The sequence below is a fragment of the Rhinolophus sinicus genome, chromosome 3 (assembly GCF_057876585.1).
Source record: "Rhinolophus sinicus isolate RSI-liver-muscle chromosome 3, RSI-T2T, whole genome shotgun sequence".
Lineage (NCBI taxonomy): Eukaryota > Metazoa > Chordata > Mammalia > Chiroptera > Rhinolophidae > Rhinolophus > Rhinolophus sinicus.
The window spans coordinates 73,465,649-73,485,376 of NC_142503.1; the positions used below are offsets into that span (position 1 = coordinate 73,465,649).

General features: G+C 34.1%; 1 protein-coding gene and 1 pseudogene across 5 annotated transcripts in view; one reads left to right on the forward strand and one right to left on the reverse strand.

Annotated features, from left to right (window-relative positions):
- Positions 1-19,728, forward strand: part of FER (FER tyrosine kinase) — a 374,252-nt gene that overhangs the window by 125,551 nt on the left and 228,973 nt on the right. Inside the window, exon 1 of one of the 5 annotated variants that reach the window (XM_074328620.2) lies at positions 12,286-12,455. The exons of the other annotated variants lie outside the window; for them this stretch is intronic. Coding sequence (XP_074184721.2) covers positions 12,333-12,455 — 123 coding nt within the window. The 5' untranslated portion in view covers positions 12,286-12,332. Of the gene's footprint in view, positions 1-12,285; positions 12,456-19,728 lie in introns of those variants that run through there. 5 annotated transcript variants of the gene reach the window in all.
- LOC109445525 (large ribosomal subunit protein uL23 pseudogene) lies at positions 8,445-8,923 on the reverse strand (annotated as a pseudogene).

Genomic DNA, 19,728 nt, shown 5'->3' on the forward strand with positions numbered 1-19,728 from the left:
AAATCTTGTTTTCAGTTTATGCCATAGCATTATTTTATTCATCCAGTCAGTTTAAATTGAAATTTGGTTTTCTTTGTACCCCACTGATCCCTTTCTCTCAGTATTATTTAAAATCTCTCTTTTTAGCAGCAGAGAAGGGTGGAGGAAATTTGGGAATTTGAGTAAATCATCCTGGATTTAATTGCCTTTAGTTGAATTTTTACCCCCTAAATCTCAGTTTCTTCATCTGTAAAGTGTGGTTAGTAACCTCCTAGGATTGTTATCAGGACCAAATTAATGAGTGCAAAGGCAAAAACACATTAATGAGCCCCAGACATCGTTAGAAAGGTGCTTAATACATATTTGGCTTTCCCCTCTTCTCTTCATTTCTGTTTCCTCTTGTGTCTCTTCCACCTATGTCCCTATTTCTCCTTTTTCCTCCTCTGTTTTGTCTCCTAATTAAACACAATTAACCAACTTTTTTGAATATCTATTATGTGCCATGGATGGAGAGCTGTCCTGGGATAATAGACAAAGTCTCTGCACTTACAGATTTGCATTCAGCAGGCAGAAAAGTGCAATAAACAATTGATTAACCAGAAAACATCCAAGTTAAGTGCTATGATGAAATTGGTCATTAATATTCCATAGTTTTCAGTCCTCAGCCCTTGGCCTTCAATCCTTACCTTTTTTTTTGTAACCATGTATCTGTGAGATTTTTTCACTTGTGTGGTGATTTAAACATTAATTGAAGACTTTCAAATCTACATTTCCAAGGAAATTGGGAATACTGGAGTACCACTCAAGTAAAGATGAAGAATGAAAGCAGAGAAGTTCAATGAGTTATGCAAGTTCACACAAAAAAGGTTAAACATAATAAAATATTTTCATTTATTAACAATTTCATTATTATTTACACACTAATTATTCTCCCTAGGATTTACTTAACCGATGGACATAGTTAACTGGACTTTCATTCTATGTGAATTAAAAATTAAAAAAACACATTAGACTATTACAATGCAGGTTTATGCAGATGGCATTGTTTGAAAAGACAGTAGAAATTTAATCAATTTGAAGAAAAATGATATTTATTTATGTACATGACTAATTTGTCATAATAATTGTTAACAATGAAATTGCCAAAAATTTTTATTGGTAAATGAAAACAGTTCTTCCTTTTCTCCTATGCTGTAGTTTTGTTTACACTTTTTATACCACTTAAAAAATAAATCAGTCAAAAAACAACTACGTGGCATATAAACCATTACGTAACATGTTCAGGGTATTCCTTTAAAATTTTTAAAATAAGTTAATTTTCTTCAATCTGAAAAAAGTTATTCCAGCCTCTACAATTTATTAACTTTTCTATTAAACTGAATAGTATTATATTTTTCTTAAAATTTATGTGTAAAAACATTGTTATCTTTTGGCTTGAATTGTGGGGAGATATTTGACCTTGCATGGATAGGATTTATATATTTTTATCTCCAAACTGTCTTGAATTTTGAAAATGGCTTTTATAACATTTAATTTCTTTAATTGAAAGGTTTTGTAAAGAGAATATGTAATATTATGATTTGTTGCTTCACTTGGTGCCCAATGAAATAATTTTAAATCCTAATAAATTTTCTGTTTTGTTATAGTATTCTATAGAAAACTATTTCCCAGTGTTAATATTTCAAAGATTAAATGTCAACTGTTAATTTTTAAAATCATTGGTTTACTTTTCAAATCCCAGATGAACGATAAGTTGTTAGACTAAGGAAAGGTTTTCTCTGTCACAATGTATCTAGAGTTGTTTTGGAGTAGAGGCTAATTCTTCCAGATAAGTTCCCAAAATTACTTAAAATCATTTAATTGATCAGAAAGAATCAGGTACATTTCTACTATGTATTTAAGTGGTAAATGTGGAAGGAGCTACAAGAAGAATATAAATAACTTTCAGATCCTTTTATCTGCCTTCATTTTGAAACTTGAATTAATGCTGTCATACTAATGATGTTAGAAACATAACATTTTAACAACTAGAAGGTTGCAGTGTTTAAAACAGCATAGTTAAGAAACAAAAATATTTCGGTAGACTAATAGAGAAGAATAGTCAGGCAAAAGAAGCCGATGTATATATGATTTTCATATAAGGATATCAGACTATTTAAAGGAAAACAAATTATTCTATACATTTGATAAATATCAATTTAGATATTGAGCTCATACTACATAAAAATAAATTTCAGATTTACTAAATTAAAAAAAATAAAGCCCCAAAAATACTAGAGAAAATATAAGTGAACAATTTTTGTGTGGGAAAACAAACTGAATTAAAATGCAGAGTAGAAACTGGGAATAATATGTGCTGCAAATATGACAAAGTATTAATGTTTTTAACTATGTAGGTAAATCATCCAAATTGGTTTATAAGAAAGTGCACCAATTAAAATTTGACAAAGAACATGAATAAGAAATTCATAATAATTAGAGGGAATATAAACTTTAATAAAAATATGAAAAATTTTAATCCTAATAGTAATGAAAATAATTATTAAGAAACACAATTAAATACTGAGGTATTTAACTTGTCTATCACCATCTACAGTGGCCTCCTTCCAACCTGTTTTCCATACTCCAACCAAAATAATTTTTCAAAATTCTAATCAGAGCAAATCTGGTTCTAGTCACCCCAATAAGAATGGCTGCAATGACTTTTTAAACAAAACACCAGTTTTTCTAAATGGCCTGACTAAAAGCTTATATTGTCTTTTCCCTACCACCATGGACTCTGACCAGTCAGAATGCATGCTGGTCATAACTACCAAATTTATTCCTATGGATAAAAGGGCAAAAAAAAGGAAAAGAAAAGAAAAAAAAAAAAAAAAAGGAAGGAAAATAAAAGGGGTGAAGGCCTGGAAGAATAAGCTTGGGGCAGTTCCGGGGCTGATTGTATTAATCTAGTTTAAGAACCAACTGTAGTTGGAATAAGTTAGTAAAAGATTTATAAGAAGCTTCCAAATGTGGCCTGAAAGCTTCAAGTGAAGCAATTCTGACTGGTGGGTGTCCCCAGTTGTGAAAGGTAGAATGTGATGCTGAAGTTGAGCATGAATGAGCATTGCTAGAGATGAAGACATCTATGGAACTTTGAGGCCCTGGGTATGAAAATCAGTCATGATAATGTCGGGAGTTGAGCTGGAAAGAAAATAATCATAAGCCACTTGCAAATACATTAGGAAATAAGGGGAGTGTTTGTGAGGCCGGTAGATGATAGCACTGAGAATGGGAACGCCCTGGCTTCATTTATGCTATTATTATAAATGCCTCTTGTGTTGTCATTACTTGCTGTCTCATCAAGTGCCCTGTGATGGTCATCAGTCACAGTCTATTCAAATTACTAGCCAATGGACTTCCTGAAGATAATCAATTTTTCTTGATCCTAGTATCCTGGAATGGAAGGCATGCTCCACAAAAATTTTTGGAAGAAGATCAAAGAAACTAATAAACCCAAGTTTCCATGAATATTAAATGAAATATCTGTGACTCGAACCTAGATTCTCAGTCTGACTTCTTTTCTGTAGTGTAGAACACTATAGATGGAAACAACCGGGCTTAGCAAGATCAAGGAGAGGATATGGGGCGGGTAGTAACTTGGGAGGTAGCTGAAGTGAAGTAGTATAGAGATTACGAAGCATTCAGGCAGGTCAGGCAGAGTCAAATGGGATCCAGTTAATAAGAAAATGCTTTAGTTGTCTTTTGAAAAGTTTAGTTAGTCTAAGAGTCACTAGAATCTTAGATATTCTCAATAGTCACTTTCTGAAACTCTGGAAGTTTAAATGGTTCTTGTTCCTTCCTCCACCCTTCCAATTACATGCAGTCTTTATGAAGCCAGAACATTGTTTTTATTCCACAAAAGACTTGTGTTTTTGATTGGGGATAAATTAGGCTATACTCATTAAGTTTTGGTTTTGGAGGGAATTCTTATTCTTTCTCCCAGTTCTTTGTCTCTAAGGCCATTAAGGAAGAATCAAAAGAGAGGGGAGAAAAAGATATGATGAGGGGAGGACAGAAGAAAGGCCGCATGAGAAACATGTGAGGGAAAGAAGAATGTAAGAAAAGTGAAGAAGATGCAAGTTAAATAGCAAGAGAGAAAACAGAAAATACAGAAATAAGAGGTAGGTAAAAATAAAAACAGAAAGGAAATAGGAAAAAAGGAGATGGCAGAAGTGAGTGCATTAATTTAAAATAACATAAAAATATTTATTGAACCAAGCTAACTTATGGGTGTCAACATTTTTGCTTTATAGTTCAATAAAATCTCATATATGGATACAATCTGCAGTTCAGATAGTAACATTTTTTCTCATATTTTTAAGTTTTAGGTCAAGAACCAAATGATAATATTTTAAGGAAATGTTCCTATCTAATTATTTGATTAACACCAATTTCAGTTATTGATTCTCAAAGGTTTTTATTGGGTGATATTTAATTTTTGATGTTTATCCTAATAGCTTAGCCCCCCCAAACAGAAATCTGAAATATTATAATTTATTGTAGCATTTGTGGGTAGAGTATATAGATGAGTATAGACTTGCATTATACATACAGTTGCTTCAATTTGCTATTATGTCATGAATATTTAGATATATAGCTTATGTTAGCCGTGTTAATAATTACAGATATCTATGCTTTTTGATATTGTAAGCCATTTCAATTTTATGACTTAAAAATATTTATAGTCTTTGCCATTTATTAATCTCCAGTGCAGGAGTATTATTAGAAAATAAAATTGCTAGTTAACTCTATCATGTTAATTCGTGGGTGGATGACATAAGAAGAAATTCAAACCATCATGAAAACTCCTACTGAGATCCGTTTTTGTCCTCCCGTTGTGCATAACAGAACCATGTATATAGACTTTTTCCGTAACTGTAATCAAGTTCATATCATATTTGATCATGTTTTCAAGGATTTAATTTATGAATTTAAAACTAATAAAAATTGAACATAGGATTCTACATTTCTAGAGTGTAATTTCTACGATGATACAATGAGTATTTTATATCATCTTTTATTTATATAATTGTCTTGGTGTGTTAAAAATGCATTTAATCAGAAAGGTTATTTGCTAGTCTCTTTTAATAATAATGAAAATCCATGAGGTTGCTTTCTTGTATTTCATAGAATATCTAATGATATAAATATTCTATACAAACATGTTGATTCTGACTTTTCACTAGCTGTTTAACTCACCAAGAGAAATTACTACCTATGTATTTTCTAGCATTTGATAACAGCATACAATTTAGAGGTCTCATTTTAATTTTGTGGTTGCTCATTATAATTTTAAAAATTGTTATGGGATATTAAATCATAATTACATCTATCTTGAAAGCCATAGCATGTTTTTAAGGTGATGGAGTAATTTTTGTAGATACTTAAAATATTTGGTATATAAGAAGTAAAACAAACATGAATTAGCCATACTGCAAAAAATACTAGTCTTTTTTCTCCATAGAAATTTGGAAGCCAAATTTAATTTTTGTCTGCCATTCCGTAGAGGCTTCTTGGGTATTTTTATGGATGTTGTCTTCCTCCCATCTGCCGAAGTCAGAAAGTCAGACACAGCTTTGACTTCTTGCTGAGCAACTGTACAGTGTGATTTGGGATTAGAATGCTAAAAACCAAAGAACACAAGGGGATCTCCTGTGTCCTTCTTGTTTTCCTAAGTCTTTCAGCTGATTGACAGGAAGTTGAAGAGCTGATACTTCAGTCTTCAGCTATATCACTTCCAAGAAAGGCAGCCTAGTAGAGTGACCATACTAGGGGTTTGGAGATGGCAGGGAGCATAACGTCACCAACCATAGGTAATTATGCTTTTTGTTTTAAATTGTTAGTAGACAAGACTGTTAGTTCTGGGAATTTGTAAGCCTCACATTGCAAGAGTTTTAGTATAGATTTAATATGTGTTAGTTTATATGTTTATATTCATTCTCTCATTCATTTCCTGCCTTAGTCTCCAGAGTATTTGAAGTAGCTAATGATAACTAAATTCAGCAAAATCTAAATAGAAAATAAAATCAGAACCAGGGAAAATTGAGGTTGTAATAGGATATCAAAACTGGGGGGAAAACCATGTAGATCATAGTTTATACTGTTACTACACTAGAGCTATTATTTATTATTTTGTCTCTACGCTTCCCAAAGGCCAGCATGAAAAGGGAGATAAAGTCCTATAACACTATTAAATAAAAGGCAGCGTGCCACATTGCAGGGGAAGCAAAGCTCTTCATTGTATTTAGCTCTAATAGAATTTCTTACTAGAGGCTTTACCACTGACGTTTGTGGTGACAGTGCCCTTGACAATATCACTACAGCTAATGCAGGAAGGAGATTCATAAGGCGATCTCTTGCAGAACTGAGAATCCCTCAGTGGAAGTGGAGGACATAAGACCCAAATCAGTTCTGTGGAAGTCTAAGAATGCAGCTATCTGAATTGATTTCATCCAAGAATACAGTAGACTTAGAATAATGGATGAACTGACGTGCTTTTAACAATTCTCTCAGTACCATTTTTCTCAGCTGCAGTTTGGATATGGAATGGATAATTATATGTATTCCCTGGGAAGAGTTCTCAATTGCAGGCATTATATACTTGTTTGAAGGTGGATCTGTGACGTTAGAAGAATTTACTAGTAAATTCATTAGCTGATTTAAAAAAATTTTGAAGACGTATTTTCTTTGAAAATTATTGGAAATATTTTATATATGAAAATGACTTTTATATATTTGTATAAAGCTAATCCCCATAAAATTATTCAAAGCTTGTTTCTTGTCAGGATTAAAAAATATTGCTGATAATTAAAGGGAAATTGTCAGTGCTAACCTTTAACTTTTGCTTGTGATTTTCATGATATACTTGTTGATGTCTCACGATTTTCTGGTTGGTTATTTCTAATTTCACTGGGTAGAATTTTTTGCTGGCTTTATGTATAATAACTTATAGATTTTAAAGATAAGTAGTTAAAGAGTCCTGAAAATCTATTAAATGTCAAATATTCCATTTTGGAGGGAGGATTTTTCTAAATAAATCTTTTAGTATCACAATTCAAAGTTTAAAATTTCCCGAAAGATTGTTTTTTAAGAGACACTTAATTTGATTCATTAACGTTTGGCAGTATAAAGCCTCATACTTTATATCCTAATATAGGTTGCCCTAATATGTCATTTGTGGAAAATTACTAAAAGAAACTGACAGTGTGCTAGACATATAAAATATTATTACTGGCAAACAATCCTGCAAGGAAGGAGTTATTCCTACATTTCTGGTGAGAACATTAATGCTTGAATAGATCAAGGAATTTGATCAGAATCAGAATAGCAGATTCAAACTTTTCTGACACTATAGTTTAAATTCTATTCTGGCAGTTTTGCCTGTTTGCTAAGCCAACAGACAGGTAGTCAGAGAAAACGTAGTTCACATCCTCTCTATGTGATCAAGTATATGACCACAGGCAAAGTCACACAGCCTCTTTGAGATAAACATCCTTATTGGTAAAATGTGGCAAGTCAGAGAAACCTCATAGAATTGTGTTGAAAATTAATGAGATCATGTTTGTAAATATGCTTAGCACAGTTCATGCACTATAGTTAAACTCAATAAACAGTAGCTATAAAGAAAGAGAAACTTAACATGGTGTCTCCTAAATGTGGTTTTTCACTACATTTATGATGGAGGCTGTATTCCACTTTAACACATTTTAATTCTTTTTCATAATGTAAATCCTAAAAATAAGAAATTACCAGCAGGTGGAGCTCAGTGTCAGAGAAACCAAATTTCTGAACTTGAGATAGTTTTCACCTTATATTTTAAAAATAAAATTAAACAAATGCACACAGTTTTAAATTTATATGTGATTTTCTATTTTTCAGCATGCCTACCAAAAGTCATCACCCTGTAACTTAGTTCTTGAATATGTAAAAATAATGCTTTAGTTATTCGTACCATTTAAAATTTTTATATCTGGTATCATAAATATGACAGTTCAGTTGCATGAAGACACTTAAAGTGAACTTCATTTATAAAGACTGGCTTAGAATTTGGTCATTTCATTCATTAATTGGACTAATAATCTCAAATTTAACTTACTTCTTAGTAGATGATATCCCTTATAATCAGCTGCTCAAGCCAGAATCTTGTAAATCACTTTTGTATTCATGCTTTTTCAAATCTCACATCCACTCCATCAGCAAGTTCTTCCGGTGCTACCTCCGAAATATATCCCAAATCTGACCTCTCGGCAGCCTCTCCACTGTGCTCATCCTAATAAAACACACCATAAATTGTGGCCTGGACTACTTCGGCCAGACTACTTTTCCTATGTTTTATTTTCTGTACAATAACTAGAGTGATCTCAATGTGATTTGTTTTTTAAATGAAAAATTTTAATATTTAGAATTAGCCAGCTGGATTCAATTCAGATGATCCCAATTTTGTTGGCAATGTCCAAAGCATCATAGTCAGGAGCCAGTCGAACAAATGCCTTCTTCTCCCCATCAGGCCTGATCAGGGTGTTGACCTTGGCTAGGTCAATGTCATGGAGCTTCTTCACAGCTTGTTTGATCTCGTGCTTGTTGGCCTTGACATCCACGATGACCACAAGTGTATGTTGTCTTCTGTTTTCTTCACGGCTGGCTCAGTGGTGGTGGCACAGTGGTCAAGCTTGTTTCTCCTGGGGGTGCTCTTCTGAAGGTATGTGGGCTGCCTTCAGAGCTGCAGTGTCTTGGGCCTTCAGAAAGTGGGTGACATGTTGAACCTTTTTTTTTTCCTTTTCTTTTTGTGGCTGTGGACTCCTTTCAGCACTGTTTGCTTTGCCTTCAAAGCCTTTGCTTTGGCTTTGGCTTCGGCTTTGGGAGGGGCAGGGGCTTCCTTCTTCACTTTGGGCACCATCTTCATGAAAAGCAATCTCAATGTGATCTTGTGTATCTCTTGTTCATGACCCTCCAGTAGCATCTCTATGTGTAACTTGATAAAATTCCTTATCGCAGCCTAAACTACAAGGTCTTGTCCCTGCCCACCTCCCCCCAGCATAACCTACCACACCTTCTCATCTACCACATGCTAGCTTTTTTGGTCTGACTGCCTTCTGAGCATGCCAAGCTTCTTCTCATCCAGGGTCTTTCTGTTTCCTTTCTCGTTAGTAATCTTTTCCTAGTTCTTCATATGACTGCTGCCTTCTTTTCATCATTTCAGCTCAAATGTTACTCCTTTGAGATGTTTCTGTGACTACTCTAGCATAATGGCTCTCTTATCTTTCTGCCCCGTGCTTTCATTATCTTATTACTCCTTTTTACTTCTTCAATATTACTTCTAGTCTCTTTACTATTACTGTTACTACTATTTTGTTGTCTAACATTTACTATGTGTAGGTTTCTTCTATGCATTTCTGTGCATTGAATAATTTAATACGTGTATTTATATGCATTAGCTCATTTAATTATGGTATTTGTTTACCTATGTATATATGTATGTGGTTAGTATCCATTTTCTTTCCATGTAATCACCATCAGCTCCAAGAAGACAGACACTTTTGTTTACTATTATTTCCTTGGCCTTGATAGTACTTGGCGCATAGAAGAGGCTCAGTAAATATGTTTTTTTAATATTAGGGAAGCTCTTAGAATTTATAATAACAAATAGAGTCATCAAATATTGAAATACAGTCACCTTCTACAGGAAACAGAACATTTCCTAAGGAAGACATCATGCCTGACTGATTATTCTTAGAGCTTTTTTTACTCATCTAGTTAGGTTTTAGAAAAGACTTTGCCAGTGTTCTTTACCAAAGGTTGCTAAATATTAAGTCACCGTTGGATGAAAAATATGCTTTTTGTATGGCCCAAGAAAAGGTTTAAAATCAGAACTCAAAGGGTAAAAGCAAATAAATGTTTATTTAACTGGGAGAGTGTAAAGATCAAGGTGCTGCAACTAAAGATCAAATCTGTTATGGGTTGAATTGTATCCACCAAAAGATATGTTGAAATCCTAATGCCCAGTACCTGTGACTATGACCTTATTTGGAAATAGGGTCTGTGGATGTAATCAAGTTAAGATGAGGTCATTAGAGGAGGCTCTAATCCAAGATGACTGGTGTCTTTATAAGAGAAGAGAGACTGGCATACAGGGAATAGAGCCGTGTGGAAACACAGGCAGAGATTTAATTTATGCTGCCATAAATCAAAAGGTTTACCTGGGGCTACCAGAAGCAACAAGAGGCAAGGAAGGATCCTCCCTGAGAGAGCTTGGAGGGAGCATGATTCTGCGAACACCTTGATTTCAGACCTCCAGCTTCTAGAACTGTGAGAAAATAAATTTCTGTTAAGTCAGCCAGTTTGTGGTACTGTCACAGCAGCCCTAGGACACTAATACAACAGCCACTGTGTTTATTCCCCTTATAGGTGACTTTAGAAGACTGCCTAGTGAGCTGTCTAGACATCTAATTTTTTTAGTTGTGAGGAGCAAAACCAATGGGTACAGATGTTCACAGGAAAAATACCCGAATTAGCCTTTCTCTGGACTAGACCAAGAAACAAGAAATCTAGTTTCTCTAGATTTTATATTCCTTGACTGTAGGCCTTAATTTTGATCTATCGCTAAGATTATTTCCAGATTTAAAGTTCTGCAATTTTATGAACCTTTGAATTTAAATGCCAGGCACCTAGCAAATGCTCAACGAATATTGAAAGTATAAATGAATAAAACCAAACAGGAAGTAAAAGATAAAAATAGGAAAATGTAAGTAAATTTATGTAGGTTTAAAAATCCAAATTGTATGTTTAAAATGATCTACGGTAAAAATTGAGACCAAGCAAAGCATATTGAAAATCAACATGCATTGTTTCTTGAATGTATCAACCTCTAGCAAAAAGACAAAGTTAGTACATTACTAATGCATCCTTTGAGACATCTTTTTGACAACAGAATACTTTTGGTGAGGTGGAGCAGGGACCTAACCTAAGAAATATAATAGTTAATTGCATTTATTCTGGAGCAAAGTTGCTTGGATTTGAGTAGTGGTTTAAGCCACTTATTTATTGGCCTTGTAACCTTGGGCAAGTTAGTTAACCTTTCTGTGCCTCAGTTTTCTTATCTGTAAACTAGGGCTTGTAATACAACCTATTTTATAGGGTTGTTTTGGGGGATTAAATGAGATAATCCACCTAATATGTTTACAGCATTACCTGGCTCATAAGAAGCCCCCCCCCCCTCGTGATGTCTGTTAGTATTTATTAGATATAACATTTCATAAAATTATTCTCAGAATATGAAATGGGGCTTTTCCCTGATGGACGTGATATAAAGTTGAATGGTTGTTATGGACAATGATATCAAAATGTGGGTCTATTTAAAATAGAGACGTAGAAGAAATTATACAAAGAGGTAAGTCTTCATTTCTTTTTTAAGTGCATCAAATTGGAAAGGGAGGCAAAGGGCTTAAAGTAGAAGATATGTCAGAATTATGACAGTATCTATTTTTCTTCTTTGTTTCCTTGAACTTTGGTCTATTTTAAAGAATGTTCTGCACAGTATCTGAATATAATATCTGGCATCTAGTAGTTGCATAGTACCTTTCTTTTAAAAAGTGCATGAATAAAACAAGAATTTACATAGCAATTAATAAATTATTATAGAACAGATTATTAAAATAGTAGCCTTATTTTCAGATTAAACATTTATAGTTTTAAATATCCCAAATACTCTGCTGCTTCTTATTCTATGTTGTTAAGCTCAACACATTTTTGCTGCAAGGGAATTTAAATTTTTTTTTCTATGGAGACTTTAAAGATCATTTGTGCATAATTCATATTCTTTCTCTTTGAATCAGAAGAATTTAAGGTATTGAGATTTATACCTCAGTGAAATTAATGTAGAAGCACTGGATTAACAAAAGCTTTGCAGCACAGCAGTTTGCAAGGTTTTGTTTCAAGAAGTACTTGAAAGTTTGGTTGTTTTCAGAGATCTCAAGATCTAAGTTCCTGAAGCAGAAGCCTTCTACAGGTTGTATCAGAAGTAAACAAATTATTTTACTTAAAAATCAGTAAGAAAATAGATTTACTTTTTAAATAAGGGATCTTTACTTAAGGCATGAGGATTTTTTTCTTTATTACTCAATACACCGATAACATTTGTAATACAGCAATGCCTTTAGTCCAGAACTGACTTGGATACTTCCGTGCCAATAGGGGGAGGTAGTTCCAAATAGGAGATCCAGCTTTGTGTCTTCTGTAGCTGGCTTTTGGCTTGGGCAGGAAGTCTGTGGACAGATTTACTTCTGTGGGCCCACCAGGGCCAGCTCTTGGCTGAGATGGAGAAGAAAAATAGATGTTGTCACTGTGACGGTAGGCTGGAGCCTGGTTCTAACTCCCAGTCCTGTAAAATGTGTAGTGAGGATTCCTTTCCTTCTACATCAGAAATCAAAAGCGATCAGGTAAAGGGGGAAGGCTGTCTGTCTCAGGCCTACGTTAGCAAAGGCCCAGAAATGATCTGAGTCCAGCTGATCATCCATTTTATGCTGTTGCTTCAAATGGGCAGAATCATTTTTCTCCTGAATATGATAGTAGACAAACTTCTTTTGAAGGAATATTGCCACTCAGATGCCAAGCCAAGTTCATTAAGAAATGAAACTGGCTTGTTCTCCATTTTATTTTGTTTACTTTATTCACCTCCCAAATTTGAGAAAAATGTGTGCTTTCTACTATTCCAAATCATGGGAAGGAAAAAGGGTGCAGTTTTGTTGGATATCTGAGGAGAATCATTGCTCAGTTTAAAATTTGTGATGGTATTAAGATTTCTGTTTTCCAAATTTAAGTTTCTTTACTACCTTTTTTTATTTTCAATTTCTGTCAGCAAAGGAAAATAATATTTTTCTTGGTAGGTATTAAATAATCAGTTGTAAGACCTGTTGAAGCTTTTCACTATGATACAAAAGTGCATATAGTTCAATATTAATTTTATAATCAATTCTTATGGTTTAATTTAGAAACCTGGAAAACACTAATTCCTTAATATTTTAATGTATCACATAATTTCTATCATTAGTAGGAATGGAGTCCTATCTTGAATCTGTTGTGTTAGTAAAGAATTATATTTACATGTTATTTTGCAGTTTAAACTTAATTGACTGCATCTTCCACATCCCTTAATTAATGTCCCTGTATTTTAGGCTGTCATTCTTCCATATTCACTGTATCAGGGAAAACAAATTCTGGCCTTCAAATAACAATGACAAATGTCAAAGAAGAATGTTTAATGATTATATAGCTACATGTATTTTTTTTTATATTTGAAGAGAGTTGTACTAGGCATATAATTCATGTTTTAATGTTACCAAATTCAGTGTTTAAATTATGGTGTTCTAAATATCCTGTAGTCATTGGGTAGGTACTGTTTGTAAGTATCATTTCTTATATTTGTAAGTTTTGTGTTATCTTGATTTTATAGAGACATAAAAATTTTAGAGGATGTAGAATCCATTGGTGTCATCTTGTCCAGTCTGTCACTATATATATATATATATATATATATATATATATATATATATATATATATATTACATATATATATACATACTACATATATATATACACATACTACATATATATGTAGTATGTATATATATATGTATATATAGAGAGAGATAGTCTCTGAAGCCCGAGATAGTGACACACATAGTTAGCTAGTGACTTGTACAACTCTAATTTTCTGTAGCTTTAAAATAAAGTCTTATTTCCTTTTTACTCTTCATTTCCTGATATATATTCTTTTATGATCCTTATTTTATATTTTTGTGTGTTATATATTTTTGCATATCATCATTTTTTTCAAAATTCTTTTATGCTGTTTTTGAAATTATTTTTAATCCTCTTAATTTTTATTATGTTTGTTTTCTATTAGCTGTATTGCATGTCTTCAAGATAAAGTGGAAAAGATTAAAATTTTCTTATGTAACTATTTTGTGTAAATTCCTACATTATCCCTACCTTATACTAAATAGGATAAGAGGTTTTTTGTTTATTTGTTTTTATAAATTTTATTGGGGAATATTAGGGTACAGTGTGTTTCTCCAGGGCCCATCCGCTCCAAGTCGTTGCCATCTAGTTGTGGAGGATGCAGCTCAGCTTCTAGTCCAGTTGCTGGATTTGAACCGGCAGCCTTGTTGTTGAGAGCTCGTGCTCTAACCAACTGAGCCATCTGGCCTCCCCAGGAGTTTTTGTGTTGATGGCTGTCAGCAACCATCCTCAGGAACACATTAAATATAGGGATGCACAGTGTCTTGAAATTTTAAAACAATTCAACAAGTAAATACTTACTGAACTTTCATACCTGTGGCCTTCCATCCATAATCATGAAGATTGCTCTCTGGTTATTAACTAATGCTCACCTAAACATAAGAAGATTTTTAAGGCATATGATAGATTCTATACTTTTAATAGTTTAAACACCTATCATTGTCAGTCTGCTTAGTCAGATGTTACTATACTCACCCAGACATATACATATTGACATTCACATGTATTAGCTTATGTGGTGATTCCATATCTGAATTGATCAGAGGAGGGTTTTGTGTTCTCATGGAGTCACTATTTATCCTGCTTTCCTAGGGATGTCCTGACTTCTTTGGTTTTTACTCTGTGATATTATTTTATGATGTTTCTAGCAAATCCTTATCACCATAAGTCGCACACTGACTCATGAGGGCTAATTTTAGGCAGGTGCTTTCCCTTTCACCAGAAACTCAGATTCCCCTGGAAATGGGACCTGGTCCAGGCCTAGTTTATCTTTTTCTGGTAAGCTTTTGCACCCCATGTTGCTATTGCTAGCCATCTGCTCTCTCCTTCAAGTAGTATGTCGTATTAATTCTGTACTGTATATGGCAGATACATTCTTTAGTGTATTTGCATTTCCCTAAAGCATCCTCATACCGTTAGGCATCTTCTCAAAAGTTTTTACTCTGCCTTCTATAATCTCATTCTGATAAGCAAACTTCCTTCTCAAGAGCAGGTTACTCATTCTCCCATATCCCACATACCTCAACATTGCGAAGTAGTTCCTACGCTGCCTTTGTTATCCTTTTACTGTTAGGTGAAAGTCTCTGTGTTTTCCAGGCTTTGGAGTTTGGTTGTATTACATTTATTCCTTGTTGGTGAACTCTTTCATACTTCTGTTCATTCCTCTTCATTTATCAAAGAATGTGTTCTCTGGTTCACTGTCTCTTTTTATACCCTTAGCCATTTGGGATGATTTTAGCATTCACATGGAAGACCCATTCAAAAACCTTAGTTTCTATGTTAATCACTCTAAAAATAGTATTGACTGAGGGGTGGTAGCTGGTCAGCAAGTTTAGGTCAAGAGACTTTTTTTAAAGATGAAAGAAAGTTCTTTGGTCCTTTTTGTTCCTCTTGAGTAACTGGCACCTGCTCTGAACTGCTTACTTTACAGACTTCTTGTTGCATAAGAAACATAAAGCCTCTTTGGGTAGGTTAATTTTAAACATATAGCTAAATGCAATCCTGACTGAAAGAATAAGTAAAATTTTAGCGAAAATAGAAAACTACGACTTAGCATATTACTGTTGTTTTCATTGTTGTTGTTTGTTTATATGTTTTAGAAAGTAATTGCCGCTAGACCACAGAAGCTTGTATGGCACTAAAATTATTAAGGTAGAAGAATTTTAGTTCATTAGTAGATATTATGATAGATTCTATTAAGTTGGTGCAAAAGTAATTGTGGTTTAAAAGGTTAAAAAATATTATAATTGCAAAAACCGCAATTACTTTTGCACCAACCTAATAATATTTTAAGATCTGGCTACATATTTGTATATATTAATAAAGGCAAAATGTGGTAGCCAGATTTTATATCTATCTATCTATCTATCTATCTATCTATCTATCTATCTATCTATCTATTCATTCATATATATACACACACACACTATGTATATATACACATTATATATACATATATATAAATATATAGAAGGCAGGGTATGCGCCCTCCCCCCAGCTTGCTAGTTTCTGGTTGAATTTGTAGGAAGACTTAATTGCCCATGCAGATTGACAACATATCACAAGTTGTTTTAAAGCTGTATACATAGTTCAGTGTCTGGTGATCTTATAACAGTAGTTATGAAAATAGTTAAATTGATATGTTATTGAGGGGCTTTTTTTTGGTGGAGCTTAACTTTTTTCATAAGAACAAAAACATTTTATGGGCTATTACATATGTTAGGAGAAAACAAAGTAATTGTACATATTTCAGATTGTCCTTGCTAATTTTGTAATTTTAGATTATTGCTTTATATACTCAATTTCTAATTTCTAATGAAAGGTTTATTCTAGCTATGAATGATGTAATTTTTATATGGCATCTCCCTTGAAAGTATACATCTATTAAAACTGTTTTTGCTCTTTTCTAAAGAACAGGATGAGAGGGAGTGGAAGTGGTAGAAAGTATGGTCAAAATTATAAAATAAACTAAAATGATAAATGATAGGGGAATACTTTAGACTCTATATCTAATTATTTAGCGAAATAATCACTGGGGTTTTTACAGTTAAGTTTTTATTATTCTTTTCTATGGATTTTAAAAATGTTATTTACATAAACTTTATAATGATTAAGAAACATGTCTACAGATGTATGAGAACACTGAATATATGATGAAAGTTTATCCCAAAATACAGACTCTAGTGGCCCTGACAGACCTGGATAAAGAAGAAGGGCATAAAATGTTTTTTAGCCTTTTTACTCAATCACAGCAGGTAAAGTATTTCTACATTCCTAAGGTTATAAAGGTATATATCCTACAGTAATTAGTAAAAACCTACTGTCTGTTTTGTTTGTAGTTTATAATAGAAAGCATTAGCTGCCTTACAGCTTCTCTCCCCCACCTCCACCACAGCTTGATTCAAAGAAGCACACAAAAATAGATTACTCTGTTCGTAATGTATTTATTGCTAATCTATTCTAAGTAATAACAGAACCAAGGGCAAATACTTTATGATAAAGTTAAATCAATTCCTATCATAACTAGATGCTTCCAGCTGGAATCTGGATACCGTTCAAGATACTGTTTACTAGAATTTCAGAAATCCTTGGTTACGTGGTTTATCTGTTGCATTATTTCACCCAATGAAATAAAAAAAAAAAGCTTTTCCTTTGTATTTAAGTTAATAGAAATAAGATAAATGAGCATGCTAAGGAATTGGGCTTTTTTGACTAAAGGAAGGTCACCAAGAACGGTTGGCCAGCAGGAAATGAAGACTCCTGACTTGCTAGTGATGGGCTTTCTATGAATGGGAGGAGCAGTAATAGAGTGAGAAGACCTGTTGATTAAAAAATTGTTCCAGAATATGGTATCAAAGTTAAGAGTACTTTAAACCTAGTAGCGAACTGCGTTTTTTTTTAATGGTTATAAAAAATGGTAGGCAAACTACTATTTATTTTTAAAATTATAAATTTCTGCTTGATCACAAGCCTATAGTATTATTCATCTTTGAAATAAACACAGAATACTTATTATAAACATAAAACCTTTAAACTCTACAATTAGTTGATAGTTCATATAAACATTAATATGTAACTTAAATTTTGTTCAGATATTAATGTTTATATTTTGTAAGTCACAGGTTTTTCTAAGACAAAACCAGCAAGTATAATTTTTAGGGGGTTCAGTGAGCAGGATGAAGTGAAGAACTGGCTCTGCTGAGTGAAGGAGAGGGAGAGGCATGGGTACGATAGAGGATGGTTGCCATTCCCTGGAGGACAGGTCATAATGGTTCTGCTCACTAAGCGATGGAACAAGCGGAGCAGATGGGAGCTAATGATTTCTGTTCGGGGTATGTTTAAGTTTGAGGTGTCCCAAACTTTCCTGTAGAGCTTAGCGGGCAGTGTGGATGTTCTTCTGAAGCTGGAGATTAAAACTAGCGAGTGATCAGTATAATTAAAGCAGGGAGAGGGCAAAGAAGAAGGAGAAAGTAGGGTAATATAAAAGATGCAAGAGCAAAGGAGTAAACAATGCAGTGGAGAGGGTAGATAAGGACTGAAAAGCTGTCTTTGATTTGGCAATTTAAGAGTTGTTAAGTGACCTCATTGGTAGTAGTTTCTGTGGAGTGGGGTGGGTGGAGGTCAGGTTGCAGTGGACATAGGAGTGAATAAGGTAAAGTTTCAGTTGCGGAAACAGTTTATGAACATTTAAGAATAAGATGTATTTGAGTTTAAGTCCAGAATGTAAGACTTTAGACAAGTCACTTCACCTCTGAATCTGAGCTTTATCATTTGTACAGTGGGGATAATGATCATAATTTTGTATTGTTCTTATAAGAATTGAATGAAATAAAGCAGGAAAATTGCCCCACACTTTGCATTATGCAAAAGAATGCCCTGAATAATTATGATTATTAAGAGAAGCCAATGAATGTACACGACTCAGGAGAATTATGAGTAAGTAGGGAAAGAGTAATAACGTAGTTTGAAGGATACACAAGGTAAAGATAGTTATATTTTACTTTCTTTTTTTTAAAGATTTTGTTGGGGAAGGGGAACAGGACTTTATTGGAGAACAGTGTGTACTTCCAGGACTTTTTTCCAAGTCAAGTTGTTGTCCTTTCAGTCTTAGTTGTAGAGGGTGCCGTTCAGCTTCAAGTTGTTGTCCTTTCAGTCTTAGTTGTGGAGGGCACAGCTCAGCTCTAGGTCCAGTTGCCATTACTAGTTGCAGGGGGCGCAGCCCACCATCCCTTGCAGGAGTCAAGGAATCGAACTGGCAACCTTGTGGTTGAGAGCCCACTGGCCCATGTGGGAATCGAACCGGCAGCCTTCGGAGTTAGGAGCATGGAGCTCTAACCGCCTGAGCCACCGGCCCGGCCCTATATTTTACTTTTAAAGGTATGAGAAAGATGACTTTGCTTACAGAATCAGGAGAGTAGAATTACAGATGACTTTCATTTGCAGAGTTTCATTCGTAGAATTACTGATGACTCTGCTTACAGGAGTCAGTAGAGAGGGGGAATCAGAGAGGAGAATGCTGAAGAATCAGATGACAGAGGGGCTCATGGAAATATGTAAAGGAGTGAGATTTAGAGGAAATCGAAGGGCATCCTGGGATAAGTAGAGGAGTTGACTTTGAAGAGAAGGTAAGCCAGCTCCTGAAGAGAGGAAGGGAAGGAAAGATAGGTGTGCATATTAAAGGTGAAATATTAAGTTCAACAAAAATAATAAGTGAGTGTGAGAGAATTCTAGGGATTTCATAGAAGAAATCTAAAAGCCAGCTGGCCATTTGAGTCTGGAACACAGGAGACAAGTCTGTCTTGTCATAGAGTAAGGAGTGTTCTAATGAGCACTCCAAGGAGCAGGAATTATTATTATTACATTTATTTATTTATTTGTTTGTTTGTTTGTTTCTGATATTTCCGTAGAGCCTGGATTACTGTCTGGAACATTGTAATTGTTCCACAAATATGTGTTAAACAAATGAGAGAGATGAAACGGGGAGATGGTATAGTATGAGAAAAAGGCCCAGGCTGGGAGCTTGGGGAACACCTGGTGGGTAGAGCAAATAAGGCTTACCTTGGAAACTAAGGAGTGACAAGAAAGAGGACAGATGCCATGCAAAGAAGAATTTCAGGACAGAAGCAATCAGTAATAGGGAAATGCTGAGAGAGCTTGTGTTAGTTTTCTGTGCCGTGTAACAATTGCCACAGA